The sequence below is a fragment of the Cyprinodon tularosa genome, unplaced genomic scaffold (assembly GCF_016077235.1).
Source record: "Cyprinodon tularosa strain WSP-4 unplaced genomic scaffold, ASM1607723v1 ctg327, whole genome shotgun sequence".
Lineage (NCBI taxonomy): Eukaryota > Metazoa > Chordata > Actinopteri > Cyprinodontiformes > Cyprinodontidae > Cyprinodon > Cyprinodon tularosa.
In genome coordinates, this window is record NW_024039038.1 from 658,412 (window position 1) to 679,034 (window position 20,623).

A 20,623-nucleotide genomic window follows, 5' to 3' on the forward strand; every position below is an offset into this window, starting at 1 on the left:
CCTGACCTTAACCCCATAGAAAATCTATGGGGTATTGTGAAGAAGAAGATGCAATACACCAGACCCAACAATTCAGAAGAGCTAAAAGCCACTATTAGAGCAACCTGGGCTATCATAACACCTGAGCAGTGCCACAGACTGATCGACTCCATGCCACGCCGCATTGCTGCAGTAATACAGGCCAAAGGAGGCCCAACTAAATACTGAGTGCTGTACATGCTCATACTTTTCATGTTCATACTTTTCAGTTGGCCAACATTTCTATAAATCCTTTGTTTTTATTGGTCTTCAGTAATATTCTAATTTTCTGATATGATGAATTTGAGATTTTCATTTGTTGTCATTTGTAATCATCAAAATTAAACAAAATAAACATCTGAAATATATGAGTTTGTATGTAATGTATGAATATAATATACAAGTTTCACTTTTTAAATGGAATTACTGAAATCAATCTACTTTTTCATGATATTCTAATTTTATGACCAGCACCTGTATATATTTTTTCTTCTTGTAGACTACAAAGGTTTGATCTTAATGAAATGCATAGGCGAGGTGATGTGGTCCTAGGTGGGCTATTTGAGGTCCACTAGACTTCTATATTTCCTGAAATCACATATACATCAGAACCAGAACAACCAACCTGTAAAGGGTATTTCACATTGAATACAATAAATTATTATTATTTTTAGTTCAATCTGAAAAACTCACACGAAGAGAAAGGACAATTAGGAGAAATTTATTGATACAATTACTTTGTCTTTGGCGCTCAGACCTTGGCAGGAAACATAGCACTTAATTTTGATAGATATGCATGAACAGGAGCAAAGACTAGGGCTCTTTCCCCCCAGGCCTGAAACTGGTGGTGGGATGGATAGATGAAGTTGGTCAGTCTGTAGACTGCTGATTAGTGAGACGGTATGCTGAGCTTTAAGGGGAGATCAAGTGGATTGCGTCGGCTGATACTAGAGCTTCACTCAGGGACCTGAAAGATGGAAGTCCAGTTGGATAACACAGGTTAAGAGAACCTGTCCATGATAAGCAAGTATGAAGCGACAGTGGAGAGGAAAAACTCCCCAATGGGAAGTGACCTCTGGCAGAACCAGGCTCAACATGGTGGTCTTCTGCCGGACCGGTTGAGATGAGACAGGAAACACAGTAAGAGTCCAGGAGGAATGACACTCTGATGAAGCTTTAGCTACGAAGTTGGAGGAGAGGCTGGAGGTGGGTTGAAACGCCTGCGCACACGAGCATACAAATGGATCAGAGGACTTTTAAGATGAATTTTGGATGCGGATAGGCTTTTGATGATGATTACAGATTCTATGTTGCCCAGTCTTTTCAATAATAACTTTCAAAAACTGGGGTAGCTTGTCTGGCATATCTTAAGGTTTTGCCTTAGGATAGCAAACCAGCTGGACTGAAGAGAATTATAAATTTGATAGTTGTCCACAGCTCACATTGTCATTGTGTTTACCCATGAGATTCACACCTTTATGCTGATAGAAGAGGTAAGAATCAAAGCAAAAGCTGTGAGTATATATGTATATGTATGCTTGTGTGTATATAACATATAATTAAATAACTTCAAAAGTTCTGGGAATCTTGACCTATCATAGCAGCAATCCCATTGTACCAGCCAATAATGCAGAGCTAAGCTTCCTGTTTTTAGTGTCACTTAAATTGTCCTTCCTTTGTTCTCTGCTTTTCATTGGATGTCCCAGGCTGTAGATATGTCAGCTGAGGCAAGTAGTATTTGGGATAAGCTTTGTGTTTTGTGTCTCATGCATACTGGTTAAAACCACGGTGGTTCGGGCTGTGTTTAAAGCTTCCAAACCAGCAGGTGGAGCAGTGTTAAAAAGGTTTGGTTCAACACAACAAAGAAGAACCGTTTTTGTTCCCACTTGCATTCAAGCCCTAGTCTGCACTGTGTGTACCATTTCTGCTTCACCGATGCCGCATAAAAACACACGTTACCAAAATGACACAATAGTTTATGAATGTGAAATTGGTTCAACTTATGGATTTGCTGTTTTACTTTGCTACATTGGCTTATTAGCTTTTATCAGCTTTATGTCAGCATTCTTAGCAAGAAATCTTCAGAGAGAAATAAAAAAAACGCATTAATGGGTCATGGAACCACAAAATATTAAACTGTCCATGCCAAACAATTAAAGATTGTGGAAATGATATTATTCACTTATGTTTCTCTCTTTGGGGTATTTCATTATACACTCACTTTTTATCTCCTGAGTGTATTTCCCCAGCGTGCAACTCTGAAGTTTGGTTGTTCTGTCAATAGAATCTAATAGAGGGATAAAAAATCTAGCTAAAATCATCTCTTCTTGCATGTACAACAGCACTAAATGGAAAAAAAGTTTGATTTAAAACATTTTAATTGATTTATGAAAACTAAATGGAAAATAGAGTGAAGTGGCCACACATATTATCCTCAAGGGTAGGTTTGAGACATAAAATATCACCCAAACATAATCTGATTCAGTTCTGTTCAGGATTTCACATAAAACCTTGAATCTAAAGCACCGAAAGGCTTTGAAAATGCAATGGATTTATTTTTTTTACTGCCATTTCTGAATTTGCTCCTGTGAAATTAGAGTTATAAAGCATACAATTTTATACCATAATCTTACTCTGAAATTACCCACAGACCATGTTTAAAAATTTTGTTCTAGCCTGAATTCTTATAATAAAAGAATGTTGTAATAAAAAGGGGAAAAATCAGTTCTGCTGTTCAATAAAGTTTTTCATGCTAGAAGACTTTCATCGAGTTCTAATTCCAAAGTCAATCTACTATTGTTTGATGAATGAATTCTCTCTTGAAGAAAGTTGCAGCCCTGCATTTATTGTGGCTTGATTACTCACCTGGTTTAAGGTAGCTACCCCTGTGGAACCCTACCATTTCTTGACAGGTAACCTCTCTGTTTCTCTTTTGTTGTCATGTTTTGGCAAGTCAAGTTAAGAGATGTTGGAGGGTTGATTGTACTCTAAACTTTTTTCAGTTGGGCAGATGGCATTTTTGTTTGTAGCGTGAAATTCGGGAGCTGGGTGCAGAAATAGCTGCATCCAGCCAAACTTTCTTTTTGAGGAAAGACTTTGTTGATCTGATGAGATAGCTTAGTAACTCATACTACACTGTGGCTGATGTGAGTATGCACTGATTTTAGTGATGTGGGTTACTTGCTATGCCAACACTGCCCTCATTTTGAGCCCAATAAACATGCAAACAAACATCACATTTCTTGCAAGTGTGGAGGCAGACTTCTAAGAGTTACTCTGTATCTTCTGTGTTGTCTATCTTTCTTGTTTCGTTTTCTCTATTTTCATGTACTCTTTCCTTTCTCTCTCTTTAAATCCCCTCTTAGTTTTTATCCACTCTTTCTTTCTCACCTTCCTTTCCATCTCCATGTCAGTTGTATATTTCTTAATCATTTTAAGTAAAGTTTCATATCAGAGGTCCGAGTGGAACCTTTTGGCAACAGTATAACGGTCTGCTTGTGAAAGCGAATCTGTTGGGCTTTCATGTAGCTCTGAGACTTACTGTAGATTCCCAGAGGTTTATTGGCAAAACAGGACACCAAAAAAATAAAAAAAATAACATGCAAACAAACAACCTAATTAATTAAATATTTAAACTTATTCAAGCAGTTCCTTCCCCTAAACTTACATTCAGAAATTCTTTTAAGTATCTGAAAACGTATTAATACGTGATTCACTTTTTGTCAGATCGATTATATTTATATATTTATATTATTATATTTTATTGCTATTTTATGTGATAACCAAATTCTTAGCAGTAGCATTTTTTGAAGTGAACCGAGAAATAGAAATATATCACAAATCAGTATTTGCAAATTATCAATGGTGTCCAGCTCTGTCTAATTTAATTCAAGATAGCTCTTCTGTAAAGGTCACCAGGATTTTTTAGAGTATACTCATGTACAAAGACCCTCATATAGACCAAGTAACATGGTAGACATGAATGAGGATGGGTAGAACTTTTAAGTAGGGTTATGTTCTGAAACAATATCTCAAGTGTTGAACTCTGGAGCACTCTTCAATCTGTCATCTGAAAATGGAAATATAAGATATGTCTATCTTAAAGATAGACAGCAAGCTTCTATGGAACAGTGTCTTATATTTGTACATATGTATTAATTGGTTTTATTTTTTGTAACCAGGTTGCAGTGTATTGCAGATCTCTGCTCAGGTCCCCCTTGAAAATGAGACCCAGATCTCAATGGGGTTTACCTGGTTAAATAAAGAAAAACAAAAATGAAAGCCCAACCTCAAGCCTACGCAAACAAAAATATCAATCTAAACTGGCAAGGAGATGATTTACAAAAAAACCACAAAGCAGTAACCCTGAAGAAGCTATAATGCTCCACAGCTTGTGTGGGGGAATAGGTTCACATGACAACTCTTCAAGAACACAAACCATATAAAGGGCAGGGTTAGGGTTAGCAGATATAAAGAAAAAGTTTGCTCAGAAGACACCAGTATTTATATTTACCCTCATGAAAAATGCTGCTTGAGGATGAAAACTATTGCTCTCACCCTGACCACATCATCCCTACAGGAAAACAGAATGCTTTACTTTAGAAAAATTAGAGACCCTTGCCAAAAAGATAAAAACGAGACCTTAATAAAAGAAACAGGGAAACCTGCTAGCTAAAAAAGTACTCAGTTTGCAACAGATGTTTTTTTTTTTTTTCAGTTACAGTCTAGCCTACAGTTACTAAGGTCTACAGTAATCCTTGAAAATATTTTTTAACAGGCACTTAAAATCTTAACCTATCAAACGGAGATTGAGCATTTTGGCAAAAAAAAGAAAAAATTATCTACATGGGCAAATCTTTTTCACTGGAGTTTTGACTGTTTTTCGCTATTCAAATTTACTGTATGCCAGAAATCATATTTTTATTTGTATTAAACATTTGCAAGACAATGTATAATTTTCCTTTTATGTCACAATTATGCACCACGTTGTATTGTTCTACCTGACAAAATCCCAATAGATAAATCAAAGATTGTGGATGTGATTCAATACAAAGCAAAAAATTCAAGGGAGATGGATACTTTTGCAAAAAAAAAAAAAAAACAGTATACTAACAGAGATACCTCTGTCCTTGCATAACTGATGATGCAAAAAGGTTACATCAAAATAAAAAACTGTAATAAAAAATGGGTCAATGGAGCAAAGAAAAACAATTCATGAATATATAATAAAAAAAATAATAAATTCTGTCAATTACACGTAGTTCATGTCTCTCCAGTTTTCCTACTATTCTTGTCATGTGTTATGTCCTGCCCCTTTATTCCTCATTGGTGCTATAAACATTGAAGTGAATCATGCAAAAGAAATGGCACCACCTGCCATATTAAATGAAGCATCTTTGTATTGAGAACAAAAAGATGTGAAGGGATGAGGGTAATAATGGGGGCTCTTCTGAACATATATCCACTCTTGACTATCTACTTTATGGTCTTGTGTTGTGTTACTTTTTCTCTTCCTTCAACATGTAATTCAAGGAGAAAGTTTAACTTAAATGAAATGCACCAGTTTGGGGATGTGGTTCTAGGTGGGCTTTTTGAGGTCCATTACACCTCTGTCTTCCCCAAACTGACTTTTACATCAGAGCCACAGCAGCCCGTCTGCAAAGGGTGAGTATCCCACATGCTACACGTTGAGGACAATGGTGCTTCATTCTACTGAATAAAGGATTAAACTCTCTTGTAAAGAGCTTTTTAAATATGTTAGTAAAATACTTAAAACATAAACAGAAAACTGTAAGCTGGTTTGGTTATTCCTTAAGTATTGCATGGTCTTTTGATGCATTGTTTTAAACCTCATGGCTATACTCTGTGTCCTACAGCTTTGACACTTTAGGCTTCAGGCATGCAATGACCATGGCTTTTGCTGTCGATGAGATCAACAAGAATTCCAAAATTCTTCCAAACTTGACCCTGGGATACAGCCTCTATGATAACTGTGGGGCACTTGCTATTGGATTGAGTGGTGCCTTATCTCTAGCCAGCGGCCAAGAGGAACAGTTTCTGCTTAAGGAGAACTGCTCTGGAAGCCCTCCTGTAGTGGGGATTGTTGGTGATCATTATTCAACTTTTTCTATTGCCTCTGCCAATGTTCTAGGTTTATACAAGATGCCTATTGTAAGTGTTGCTATGTTTTATTTTGTGTTATTGCATTTTTATAAGAACTTTATGTTAAAATAGTCTGTGTCTGATTCCATTGAAACAACTTGTCTTTTCTTAGGTGAGTTATTTTGCCACATGTTCCTGTCTTAGTGATCGGCAGCGTTTTGCCACCTTCTTTAGAACAATCCCAAGTGATGCTTTCCAGGTTATCCTAATTCCCAATTTAAGAACATATTTTCTATCTATGACAGCTGGATAAGAAAAGAATATCTGTTCCTATGCTGTTTGTATACTTATAATTTTATTTCCAGCTGTATGCATGATTAATGTGACAACATATAATTTCAATTCTAGGTTAAAAAATTCGAAACACGTTTTCTAACTCCCATACCTTATTCTAGGTTCGTGCCATGATTCAAATTCTAAAATATTTTGGTTGGACATGGTTTGGCTTGTTGGTGACTGATGATGACTATGGACTTCATGTGGCTCAGTCCTTTCAGTCTGACCTGGCTGAATCTGGCAAAAGTTGCCTGGCCTATCTTGAGGTTTTGCCTTGGGACAGTAACCCAAATGAGCTCAGGAGGATTGTAAACTTCATAAAGACATCAACAGCTCGTGTTGTCATTGTTTTTGCACATGAAATTCACATGATACAACTAATGAAAGAGGTGAATATTTAAGTGTTGATTAAGTTTAAACTCCAACATGGTTTATCTCTATGAGTTGCATTATTCCTTATAAAAATGTAACAATAAGATTTTCTCAACTAATACTTGATAGCGTTCAAAGAGAAGTAAGATACAAAGTTCCTTGCTGCAAACATTGATTTGCCTCAAAATATTGTCATCAGATATTAGAGGAAATACACACATCCGTCTATAAAATTATTACTCAGACTAATAAGAATGTGGATATTTCAACTGATACATATTTATTATATCAGGTGGCACAGCAGAATGTAACCGGTCGGCAATGGATTGCCAGTGAAGCCTGGACAACAGCATCCGTTCTCCAGACACGAGAACTCGCACCATACCTAAGAGGTACGCTGGGCATTGCAATACGGCGTGGAGAAATACCAGGGCTTAAGGACTTTTTGTTAAAGATACGCCCTGACACAAATGACAACAATGGAAATAACTTGGTATCATTCCTTTCTTGAAAATGCCTCCACAGTAATGCTAATAGATTAATATCAAGGTGAACATATTTTTATATATTTCTGAATGTGGTCCAGGTGAAGCAGTTCTGGGAGCACACATTTAAGTGCAAATTCAAGCCCTCTGATTGGAATGACAAGGAAACTGCATGCACTGGTAATGAAAACATTGAACTGGCAGAGACAGAGTTTTTGGATGTTTCAAACCTCAGACCTGACTACAATGTTTACAAGGCTGTCTATGCTCTGGCTTATGCCCTTGATGACATGCTGCAGTGCGAGCCAGGAAAAGGACCTTTTAATGGACATAGTTGTGCCAGTTTAGAGGCTGTGGAGCCGTGGCAGGTATGATCAGATATGTGTAAATGTTTTTTAAGAACAGCTACTGTACTTCGATGATTTCATTTGCATAAAAACTCAATTATAAAAGGCAAAGTATTCTTTAGCAGCTTATTGTAAAGGTTTGACATGCATGGCTTACAACAAAGGGTGTCATTTTTTTTTTTGTCATTTGCACCCAACATAGGTTAGTTTGCTCTTCTATTTAAATAGGAGCAACTATCTTTTTGCACTGTATAAGTACAACATTGTTGTGCAAAATTTAAAATTGTAGACAATATAACAGGTTGATGATGTTGATTTTATTCAAATATTTCCATATTGTGCCGAGTCTAATAACTGTTTTTGCAGATTTCGGACTACATTTGGCCATCTCTAACTTGAAATTAATAAAAAAAAAAAATTGAGTTTGATTTCACTGGTAATATATTCTTCAATACAGTATATAGTATATTACTTTTCTTTTATACTTTGGCCCAGTTTAATGTGGGATTCTGCTTTGTTGTTTTTTTTTTTGTGATGGCTAGAGAAAAGTGCAAAACGCCAGTCTGTCCCACATAAATCGGAGCATCTGGTCACCTTAGACTTGAGATCCTCTTACTCAAAGTAAATTATAGAAATTATTATTTGAATATTGTCCTTATTTCGAAAAAAATATGCATATAGATAAATTAAAGACTGCCACTATATGGTGTGTTCACTTTCATAATATCCCCATTTAGGTAGGTAAGTTGAAAAGTTTGGTAATGACTACTTTAGGTAGTTTGATTTTTAAAGGACCATTCCAGTCAGCAAATAATAATCAAGAGGTCATAATTTATACCTAAAACTAATACGTTTGCGGTGGTTGAATGAATTTAGCGTTAATGAGTGAAAAAATTAAAAAAACAATTTTCGTCGCAATCACGGAGTCTGGGAATGGTCATTACATGGCTTTACAAGCAAAATCAACGGGAACTACTAGACACCCCTACAATCAACAATAATTATTTTTAAATTTCGAGAGGACTTCACCATTAAAATTTGTGAGAGCTATAGTTAAACTGACAACACCCACGTGCATGGCAGTTGGATGTTGTTGGTAAAAGTGAAAAAGGGAGGATTTGCCACTGAACTTCTGGCCAGAGAAAAAACACCTTATATGTAGCCAACATTTTGAAGAAGAATGCTTTCAAGATGACTTGGATAATGGCACGTTGTGATAAACACCAGATACAGCATTGGGACTTGATCAACAGCCGATACCGCACCGTGATGTCACAAAAAAGGTGGCAATAGTGTTATTTTACAAACGTGTGGGTCCAGTAAAGCACATTCAAATGAAAATTACTCTTAATTGAAAACACTTATTTATTGAACAGTATGTAATAATTTCATATTTAAAGTACCTTCAGAAGTTTGAATTTTTGAATATGACCGAACATCTCCTTTAAAGACATAATTAAGATGATAAATAACATAAAAGTATTTAATGGTAAGCAATTGACAAGCTTTAGTTAAGTCTAAGTCTGTCATTAATTACTTAATTAAGTCTTTTCTCCATTTGTAGGTTTTACATTACTTGCAAAAAGTCAACTTTTCTACTAACTTTGGGGATCAAGTGTCTTTTGACGAGAACGGTGATGCCCTACCAATATATGATGTCATGAATTGGCAACAACTGCCTGATGGCAAAACAAGAACTCAAAATGTTGGTGAAGTAAAAAAGTCAATCTCTGGGGGGGAAGAACTCACATTGGACGAGAACAACATCTTCTGGAACACTGATTCAAATAAGGTATTTTCTTTTTGCAAACCTCTTCTATGTGGAATTTCAAGCATTGTAAATAACAATATTTTTCCTTTCAAATGTTTCCAGCCAATGCGATCAGTTTGCAGTGAAAGTTGCCCTCCAGGAACTCGTATGGCCAGAGAAAAGAATCAACCTGAATGCTGTTTCACCTGTGTATCCTGCTCAGGGGGAAAGATTAGTAATAAGACCAGTAGGTGATAATGCTTTTTATATATATATATATATATATATATATATATATATATATATATATATATATATATATATATATATATATATATATATATATATATATATATATAGCGCTGACGGAGTATGTGGGATTTCGGGGTTAGCATGACATGTTGGTCATGTTGCTGTTAGCATAAACAAACCGTGTTGCACAATGCTTGCACACTGTTGCACTTTTATCCACAACTTTCTTTCTGCCGTCATCGTAGGTCACTCTAAATGCAAAGTGGTCCCATACAGCAGACCTATAAAGTGCTGCTGGCGCGTCTTCCAACTCCTGTTCTTTCCCACTCGCCATACCCACACAATTCTCCACAACAACTGATTTTTTTCTGCTACACCCGACTACGCTGCTTCGATTCTTCTTCTTATTGTTTACTACTGGTGGTTGGCTTTAGTCTCAGTACCGCCACCTTCTGCTCTGGAGTGTAAACGCTTCGCCTATGAGAAAAAGGAGCAGCACATGAACCGAACGCAACACACACGCGAATTGAACCGAGACAGTTGAACCAAACAGTTCGGACGGTTTTCATAAACCGTTCCATCCCTAATATATATACAGTATATTGCACTATTAGACATAGAGGACAGAACAAAATGTATTTAAAAGCTGAAAATGTGAATTTTCATGATATTTAGCCTTTTAATGTTATTTTCAAAAAGTAGCCTGTCTTTCTTTCTTATTCCATACAACCATACTTAGTTTTGTCTTGTTCTTTTTGTCAGACTCCTTGGAGTGCTTCAGCTGTCCAGAGGATTTTTGGTCCAGCCCACATCATGACCACTGCATTCCTAAGAAAACAGAGTTCCTGTCCTATCAAGAACCTCTTGGTATTTGTTTAACAACCACCTCATTGCTGGGCACATTTATCTGTGCTGTTGTTTTGGGGATCTTCATCTATCACCGCAGAACACCTATAGTTAGAGCGAACAATTCAGAACTGAGCTTTCTGCTCCTAGTGTCACTAAAACTATGCTTTCTATGCTCCCTGTTGTTTATTGGTAGACCCAGGCTGTGGACATGTCAGCTAAGACATGCAGCATTTGGGATTAGCTTTGTACTTTGTGTCTCATGCATCCTGGTGAAAACTATGGTGGTTCTTGCTGTGTTTAAAGCTTCCAAAGCAGGAGGTGGAGCTAATCTCAAGTGGTTTGGAGCTATGCAGCAGAGGGGAACAGTTCTGTTTCTTACATGCATTCAAGCAGCTATTTGTGTTGCTTGGCTTGTCTCCTCCTCACCGACTCCTTACAAAAATACCCAGTACCACAATGACAAAATAGTTTATGAGTGTGCAGTTGGGTCCACTGTTGCTTTTGGTGTGTTACTGGGATATATTGGTATTTTAGCTACTGTTAGCTTTTTCATGGCCTTCTTGGCAAGAAATCTTCCAAATAACTTTAATGAGGCCAAGCTCATCACTTTCAGTATGCTAATATTCTGTGCAGTGTGGGTGGCTTTTGTTCCTGCCTACATCAACTCTCCAGGAAAATATGCAGATGCAGTGGAGGTATTTGCCATTCTGGCCTCAAGTTTTGGTCTCCTGGTGGCTCTTTTTGGACCTAAATGTTATCTAATCCTGCTCAAACCAGGAATGAATACAAGGAAGGCTGTCATGGGTCGATACACCAAATCATAAGCATTTTAAATTGATATATATATATATATATATATATATATATATACATGTTTTTTTTTATTCCATTTGTTAATAATTATAATGGAGCATTTTCATTTGCTATTCCTAAAAGAAACAATCACTCTGAGAAGCAAACCCAATCATATTGTTGCACCACAATTGAATACTACTAAGTCCTTAACTCCATATCATAATTATTCACCAAATTTAAGTTCACCAAATTTAAGTTGTATTAGAACAAAATGGAAGTGGTTGGAAAACATAAGTGTAACCACAAGGTTACAGGCCATGTAAAATCAAACATTCTGCACGCTGAATGTAAAGGTGCAAAGCACACCACTACCAGACCCTAAAGATGTATTCTCAGAGTAACTGTGGCTAAGTGGGTAGTGTATCTTAAATCTGAAAGTTGTGGCTTAAATTCCAGGTTCCTCCTGACATGTCTCAAGCTCATTTAATAATGAATACATGTCAAGTTCTAAAAAGTATACTAGCAAATACCTTTATTTTCAGTCTTTGCCAGAACAGGAGATTGATATATTTATATTCACATGAAATACAAAATTGGCAACAGTTAGGGGTTTATTACTGGTGTCCTGCAATGTAACCATTATCAAAATCGGTCTCCTGTGCTATGTGCACACACCGTTATGATTTTCCGCTTCCATCCAGAGCAGGGATTCCAGAAGTGGGGGTGGTGAGAGACCAAGTGTTGGGTCATCAAATTGTTTTCACAATTATTGTTGATCCCTGAGGATAATGGAGCACCGAAACATGTCATGAAATACAAAGGTCTTATTGTCCCATGAAATAGGTGGATGTAACATGTTTTTGTTTATCTTTTACATGATTCCAACATTAAATAGACCATAAAAATGTGAATGAACCTTGAATTAAAAATGCATTAAAATTGATGAACTAGAAAATAATATGTCATTTAAAATATATTTATGTAAAAATTAGTATGATTACCTAATTATATTTATTTTTAGGGGTTAACACAAGCTAGAATGTTTGGAAAACCCTGATCTAGATAACAGTTTAGGGTGTAATATGATGTGGTAGAGTGAAAAGAACACCACATTTCTCAAATCTTCATTTTAATTTTTATGTTCTATGTTCTGGTTATAGTGGCCTTACTGATGCATAACAGGTCAGAAATGTCTTTATCATTGAGTTTCCATGCCTCACTGAATAACCGTATAAATATGTGCCAATCAACTGATTCAAGAAATTCAAAATAAGAACTTTGACTCTAATTTGAGGTATTTCTCTCTAAAGAAAAATTAATTAGTCATAGACATATTTTCATATCTGGATCCAAAGGTTTCCTTTTTTTAATAACATGAACCCATATGTAAAAGGGCAGAAAAATCCACCATTGAACAACCATGTATTGTTTACAAAAAATGGGGGGAAAAACTTCATATTTGCTCCATAGCTTAAAATAGAAATAAACCCCCTTTATGATACATATGGATATCTATTTAATTGAAATTTTCACCTTAAAAATGCATTGGGTATTGATGTGGTCTTACATTGAAATGTAAAGAGTTGGGTTCATAAAATATCTCTTAAAGTTATTCTGTGTACATGCAGTTTCTAAATTGAATTGCAATTGAAGTCCTGCCTACTTTTCTTCCTCTACCCTCATTGGTGAGACGTGAGATGAAAAAACTAGTGAATGTCAATAAATGGGAGAGTGTAAAAATAAAAAAAGAATCTAACAACTGGGTGTAAAGACGGAGACATTAAAGTAATGTGTCCCTTTAAAGACCAAAGCTTATTCTTGCTACTATTACAGTTATTCTGTTTTTACTGTGCCAGTCCCCCTAATCAGTTGTCCTGTATTTCACAAGGACAGTTTAATCTGAATAGTATGCACAAAGCAGGAGATGTAATTCTTGGGGGATTGTTTTCTACTAATTTCTACTCAGTCTTCCGTGATCAATCTTTTACATCTGAGCCTCTGGATCCTACCTGCTATGGGTAAGTGTGATGGGCTGCAAAACAGTGTAAGCATTGCTTGGAATGATTTATATAATTTTACAAACTGGGGGGGAAAATTATATTAAGCATTTTGTCTGTTGCTTTAATAAATTAAACAGTTGTGATGTTGTTTTAGTTTTGACATTCTAGGATTTAAACAGGCCCAGACTATGGCTTATGCAATTGATGAGATCAACAGAAACTCTAAGTTGTTACCCAATATGACTTTGGGATACGCTCTGTATGATACCTGTGGGCAACTTGGAATTGGATTTCGTTCGGCAATGGCATTAATAAGTGGTCAAACAAAGCAAATAATATTGTATGAGAAGTGTAGGGGAAGCCCTACAGTGTTGGGGATTGTGGGGGATTCTTCATCTACACGCTCTATTGCCATCTCCAGTGTCTTAGGTTTGTACAGACTACCTATGGTAAGTTTTCTGCTTCACCATCCAAATAATATTTAGGATTGTTTTAAACAGAATTGTTGGTTTTGAAAATCTATCTGAGTTCCATGTGCATTTCCATTAGGTAAGTTACTTTGCCACGTGCTCCTGTCTAAGTGATCGTCAGAGGTTTCCATCCTTCTTTAGAACAATTCCAAGTGATGCTTTCCAGGTAAAATTGTTGCAGTGAGAAATGTGGTCTTAAAATTCACTTAACTGATTATAAAGGAAAATGAAAAAAGGCTTTTTTTTTCTTGCAAATTTTTTTTGATTCTTCACAACAATTTCTTCTAACCCTCTCACTCTATTCCCATGAAGGTGAATGCCATGCTTCAGATTTTAAAACACTTTGATTGGACATGGGTGGGCTTGCTAATAAGTGATGATGATTATGGGCTCCATGCTGCCAGATCATTTCAGTCTGCTCTTGGTCTGTCTGGAAAAAGCTGCTTGGCGTACTTAGAGGCGTTGCCATGGGGCAATGAGCCCCCAGAGCTGAGAAGGATAGTGGATGTGATTGAGAAATCAACAGCTCACGTGGTCATTGTTTTTGCGCATGAAAGTGTCATGATTCATCTCATTGAAGAGGTATCAATGTTTTAGTTAAGGAGATATGTATACGTTTTAGTCATTAGATGCGGAGGACCAGGACAGTCACTGAAACAAAAGGAGAGCTGTTTACATCCGAGGAACAATTTGGATTGCTTTAATTCAATGGCAAATATGCTCAGAAATTAAAAGGGTCACACAAAAGCCAAATGGAAAAGGAAAACTGTTAAGAGAATGCTCAGGGACCAGAAAATTCACAGGAATTATAAAAGGGAAAGAAATAGAATATGGAACTGCAAATGGGATTTGAAAATGCAGGTTGAAAAAACTGAATGGAAAGTGGGGTTACTGTCAAGGTTCTGCCCTCTGCTTGGGTTTAATTTTTAGTTTCTTTTTTATGTGCCTTTTTAATCTATTTCTACCAGTGCTGAGTTCTTTAGTTACCCTCTGCTGTCCCCTTGTGCTTGTTTTCCATTTCCATTGGTTTCCTCCTAGTTGGTCTTGCCCACACCTGCTCCCAATCTGCTAACTGGCCTGTCTTGGTTGAGTGTCCCAATATTTACACCACCTCTGGAGTCACTCAGTGCGGGTTTGTTGTTTTGATGTTTTGTTTTGTTGTTTCTGGTTTGCCACGTGAGTTTTCCTGATGCTTTCTGTTTTTTGTTTTTTTTTTGTTCTTAGTATTTTGGATTTTTGGATGTCTGCCTTATTTTATTTTCATTAAATCAACAAGATTAACCTCTGCCCCCTGTCTCTGCATTTGGGTCCTCAACCAACCTCCAACCAACCATTGACAGTAACCTTTTAAAATGTCTGATAAGGAAAGGTATCTACAATCAGATTTATGAAATGTGGATTTAAAAATCTCTACTTAAAAATAAGGATGTGAAAATACATTTTCTTATTGCAGTGTTTGATAATGGATGAATACATTCAAGTTGAAATGTATCTATTATAATTAATATTTAAAATGTACAATCACAAAATCCTTTTCAAATTTGATTTTCTAATTGTATGATTCAAATGTTAAATTTAAAACGGTTGTATTTCATTTTTCATTGATCCTCCTGGTCCTCCGTTATTGGATACTTTCATGTAGAATAAAAAGTGTTGATGTGATCTTACCAATATACTTATATATACTATTTATATTTCACACATCACATAAAGGTATGTAATGTCAGCTTTGCCACATAATACAACACCAGTAATCACAGGTTGAGGCGTATAGTTAAAATAGCTGATATGACATTATTGTTACTTATATTTCTTCCCTGTTTTCTGCAGGCTTTAGAGATGGCTATTGAAGATACATTTACTCCTCTCAAAAGCTTACATTTGATTTATTAATAATTGTCATCCAGGATGTTATTGGATCAGTCAACCTTACAGTATAATGCCTCTGTTACTGGATCCATGAGCAATACCCTTTCTTTTCTTTTAAAATAAATCTAGTAAGGAACATTAATTTACATACCGACATTACAGTAAATGAGTTATTTTTTATTAGATTATTTTTTATTTTTTTATATGCAGAAAGTCAGAAATTAAAGGTAGAGAGACAAACAATTCTCCTCTGAAATGAAGAACTTTAAAGTGCAAATCCATAAACTGAAGAATATCTATTAACCCAAAAGTCTATGAGTTGGATAGCCAAGTGGATAGCCTCAAGTACAGAACAATATAATTTACAGGAAAAATTTGTCATTACTATCACACTAATAATCTTTGTTTTCATATGTGTTTATAGTCAAAGGAGAAAAAAATTTTGTTAATGACTATATAATTTGTTGGATTGCTCGATTGAAGGTCTGCTCCATGATGGGCAGAGGTTAGCTACAAAAATGATATACATGTGTACCATTAATCTAACAGTTATAATGAGGAATGTACGTAAAAGAAACATAAAAGTGAATCAAATACATGATTTAACAGTACAAAAAAGTAGTAAACTTAAATGGTAGTATCATTAATAAGTCCACTATGAAAATTATACTCTACAATTAAAGATAGATATCAACATTTTACTGTATTTAAATTTATTCTATAAATAAAAAACTTTAAATTTCTCATTTAGTTCTTTATATAGAGTTTAACATTTGAAAGACTGTTTTACATTTTTTTTTTGTACACAAATAGGTTGTTAGACAGAACCTGACTGGACTTCAGTGGTTGGCAAGTGAAGCCTGGTCTACAGCTGCAGTGCTTCAGACCCCTCGCCTTATGCCTTATCTTGGTGGCACATTGGGCATTGCTATTCGTCAAGGAGAGATACCAGGCCTCAAGGACTTCCTGTTACAAATAAAGCCTAATACACAACAAAACAACACCAATGGAAATAGCATTGTAAGATCTCTTATCGACTATAGCACTTTCACAAGTAATACATAACAGTTGGTTCCTTAAAAACTTTGATCTATTTCAGGTAAACCAGTTTTGGGAATTCACATTTCAGTGTAGATTTGAACCACTTCCAACAGGCTGGCTTGAGAACGGGGGGAAAATTTGCACTGGAGAGGAAGATTTAAGAGCTGTAGAAACTGAGTTCTTCGAAGTTTCTAACCTCCGGCCAGAATACAATGTTTACAAAGCTGTGTATTCATTGGCATATGCCCTTCATGATTTGCTGCAGTGTGAGCCAGGAAGTGGGCCTTTTAAAGATGGTAGCTGTGCCACTTTGGAAACACTTCAACCATGGCAGGTAAAAAAAAAAAAAAAACTGGGCTGTGTATGACTACCTCAGAGGTTATTTTTCAAAGCAATATTAAACCACGCTATGATTCCATTCATAAAATCATGACTGGGTATTCTAAATCCTCTTACTGTGTGAATGTCAGTAGGAAAATTATTAATAAATCAGCCATTCTTCTTTTTGACTCTCCCATCGGCCTTCCATTAGCTTTTACATTATCTGAATAAGGTTAATTTCAACACTTCATTTGGTGATCAAGTGTCATTTGATGAGAATGGTGATGCTCTCCCTATCTATGATGTCATGAACTGGCATTGGGTCCCTGATGGAGGATGTAAAGCTCAAAATGTGGGCGAGGTTAAAATATCAGAATTCAATGGTGAACAACTTTCCCTGAATGAAAACAAGATCTTCTGGAATTTTGAATCCAAACAGGTAGTGTCTTCTTGTTACTATTTTAAAGCTCCTAAAGTCACTTGAAAGAGAAATATGCACCTCTGTTTGCCTTACAGCCACCCCGGTCAGTTTGCAGTGACAACTGTCCTCCAGGTACACGTGTGGTGAGAAAGAAGGGGGAACCTCAGTGCTGTTTTGACTGCATCCCCTGCTCTGAAGGAAAAGTCAATAATCAGACGAGTGAGTGTTTATTAGTGGTGTGAATTGGCAAGAATTTGGCGATACAATATGTATCACCATGCATGCTTAACAATTGGATTAACCCCGGCACATCCCGATACATAAAAAAAGAAAATGAAACATTGCAGTTGTTATCATAACAGCTCTAGAAAACCTTAAAAGTTCTTGTCGCTGCCCTGCTGTGGCTGGTGAAGAGCAGCTGAATTATACGCTCTTGGTTGGTGTGCTGTAGACTAGTGGCTGATGGTTAAGAGTTATATAAAGGGAAGACAATGAAATGGATGTTTGCTTATAAATATTTTTGTTTTTAATTTTAGATCCATTTGTCCACATATTGAATCACTACCGATATCATCTAATAGGGTTCCCAACTCAGTGACAATGAAATAAGGGAGACTTTTCGCTAAAACATTATATTCAATCCTATTGACATTATGAAGGGAAGGGAAGGCAAGGCAAGGCAAGGAAAGGGAAGGTTAACAAGCCTTTTGGTGGGGAACAATTTGAGGCATCGTTGAAATCTCGTGTTTTCTGTAATGTTCAGGGAATGTTCAATCACACTCCTGCACCTATTGACAGTTATGTTGGTTCACTGTTTCTCAGCAAGGGATTTTTCTGGGACAGTTTTTTTTATTTTTATCCTTAAAAAAAATTAAAATGAGTATTTTATTTTACTAAATTATTATTAAATTAATTTTTATTTATCATATGTTTTTTCAGCTGTGGTTATTTAAATGACTTGTAAATGATTTATAATTTTCTTTAATGGAATTATAATTTTCTTTAATTCTTTCTTTCAGGCACATCTGTAAATGTGATCATTTGTTGATGAAGATCTTATATCTAACATGAAGTCTTATTTTTTTTTTTCATTTGACTGTACATATTTTTATGTGTTCTTCTTTTTGTCAGATTCACTGGAGTGTTTCGACTGTCCAGAGGATTTCTGGTCCAGCCCCCAGCGAGATCACTGTGTACCTAAGAAAACAGAGTTCCTCTCCTACCAGGAACCTTTAGGAATCTGTTTGACAGCAGCCTCATTGCTGGGCACATTTATCTGTGCTGTTGTTCTAGGGATCTTCTTCTACCATCGTGGAACACCTATAGTACGGGCCAACAATTCAGAACTCAGTTTTAAATTATTGTTGTCACTAAAACTGTGCTTCCTGTGTTCCCTGCTGTTTATTGGACAACCTAGATTGTGGACATGTCAGCTGAGACATGCAGCATTTGGGATTAGCTTTGTACTTTGTGTCTCATGCATCCTGGTTAAAACAATGGTGGTTCTGGCTGTTTTTAAAGCCTCCAAGCCAGGAGGTGGAGCCAGTCTCAAGTGGTTTGGTGTTTCCCAGCAGAGAGGAACAGTTTTTGTTCTGACCTCTGTTCAGGCAGCAATCTGCACTGCTTGGCTTGTCACCCACTCACCATCTCCACATAAAAATACTCAGTACCACAACGACAAGATTGTTTATGAATGTGTTGTTGGCTCAACTATTGGTTTTTCAGTGTTACTTGGTTATATTGGGTTACTGGCCACCCTCAGTTTTCTGATAGCATTTCTGGCAAGGAATCTTCCTGACAACTTCAATGAAGCCAAATTCATCACTTTCAGCATGTTAATTTTTTGTGCAGTGTGGGTGACCTTCATACCTGCTTATATCAGCTCACCAGGTAAGCATGCAGATGCAGTAGAGGTGTTTGCAATCCTTGCCTCTAGTTTTGGCCTTTTGACGGCCCTTTTTGGACCCAAATGTTACATAATTTTGCTGAGACCAGAAAGAAATACAAAGAAAGCTATTATGGGGCGAAGTACCACTGGTACAACTGAAAGCTAAAAAGTGCTGGACAAGTGAACTGCATAGAAACTCTACACAAATTTTATTCCTTTAGAATTTTAAAACTATTGACATATGTTTGTTAAACTATCTAAAATAGACAAACCTGAACTTCATCTTAAATGCATTGTGAATGGTTTTCTAAAACAAAAATCTTGAAATGAAGCTTAAGAAAGCTTAAGAGAAAATTAAATCTATCAGCTTCACCTAAACCACCTGTGATGTCCCTCTTCAAGCTTAAGCCAATCATCTCTTGGCCAAACCCCCTCTGAAGCAAGTCATGTTTAAGATTCCCTTCATTTAGCTCCTGACATCTCTCTCCCACATGTAAACTTTAATCCACCTCCACCCCATCTCCTCCCTCACTCTCAGACTATTCTTAATCCCACTCACCTTCTGGTTTATTCAACCCCAAACAACTTTTCCTGGGTTACTTATTTGAGCAAATTTTGATTCACAGCATCAGTCTTCTGCCGGGGCCCAAACACCAAAGAATTTATTTTCTTTATGTCAATCTCTGCATATCTCCTTCCATCTCCTTGAACCTAAGTTGGCCTCGGCAGAAGGACCCTCACACTGAGCCTGGTTCTGTTGGAGGTTTCTTCCTGTTAAAAATGAGCTTTCCTCTCCATGTCGTTACATGCATGCTCGGTTTGAGGGATTGAAGAGTCAATGAGTCCATGCAATCAGCTGGTTTTCATTATATAAAAAAAATGTTGACCAATCTGTGTTACCTGTATAAATAAATTGAATTGTATAAATAAAACTTTTTTAATTGCAGATTTTCTATGTGTGAGTCTCTCCAGGTTGAATTTTCATTAAACCTTTTACAGAGGTGGTGGTAACTGGTTAGATTTACTCAGGTACATTTATATCATTAACTTTATAAAAATAAAATTACTTTCAGTAGTTGTTGTACTTTACTATACTCTTTAGTTTTACTTAAGTAATATTCTTGAGAGAGTAGCACTACTCTTACTTGAGTAAAATTTCCAGTTACTCTACAGACCACAAGTAATTTCACCTTGGAGATCAGATGAATACACCATAAACCAGGGATTTCAAAGTCACTTCGACAGGGATGTCAAAGCTTGGATACGCTGCCAAGCGAGGGGCAGGTGTGGAACACCAGGCACAGAAT

The 20,623-nt window shown here is 36.3% G+C and overlaps 1 protein-coding gene and 1 pseudogene across 1 annotated transcript; both read left to right on the plus strand.

Moving 5' to 3' along the window:
- The first annotated feature begins 1,581 nt into the window (after positions 1-1,581).
- LOC119788816 lies at positions 1,582-2,127 on the plus strand (annotated as a pseudogene).
- Positions 2,128-3,987: 1,860 nt separating this feature from the next.
- Positions 3,988-20,141, plus strand: LOC119788817 (extracellular calcium-sensing receptor-like). Its single transcript, XM_038293462.1, has 16 exons — positions 3,988-4,010; positions 5,551-5,682; positions 5,895-6,189; positions 6,293-6,379; positions 6,576-6,845; positions 7,121-7,321; positions 7,415-7,681; positions 9,225-9,452; positions 9,534-9,657; positions 10,425-10,618; positions 13,856-13,942; positions 16,459-16,665; positions 16,745-17,020; positions 17,219-17,446; positions 17,524-17,647; positions 18,560-20,141. Exons 1-16 carry the CDS (start codon positions 3,988-3,990, stop codon positions 19,480-19,482), a joined length of 3,666 nt encoding a protein of 1,221 aa, XP_038149390.1. The 3' UTR covers positions 19,483-20,141.
- The last annotated feature ends 482 nt before the right edge of the window (positions 20,142-20,623 follow it).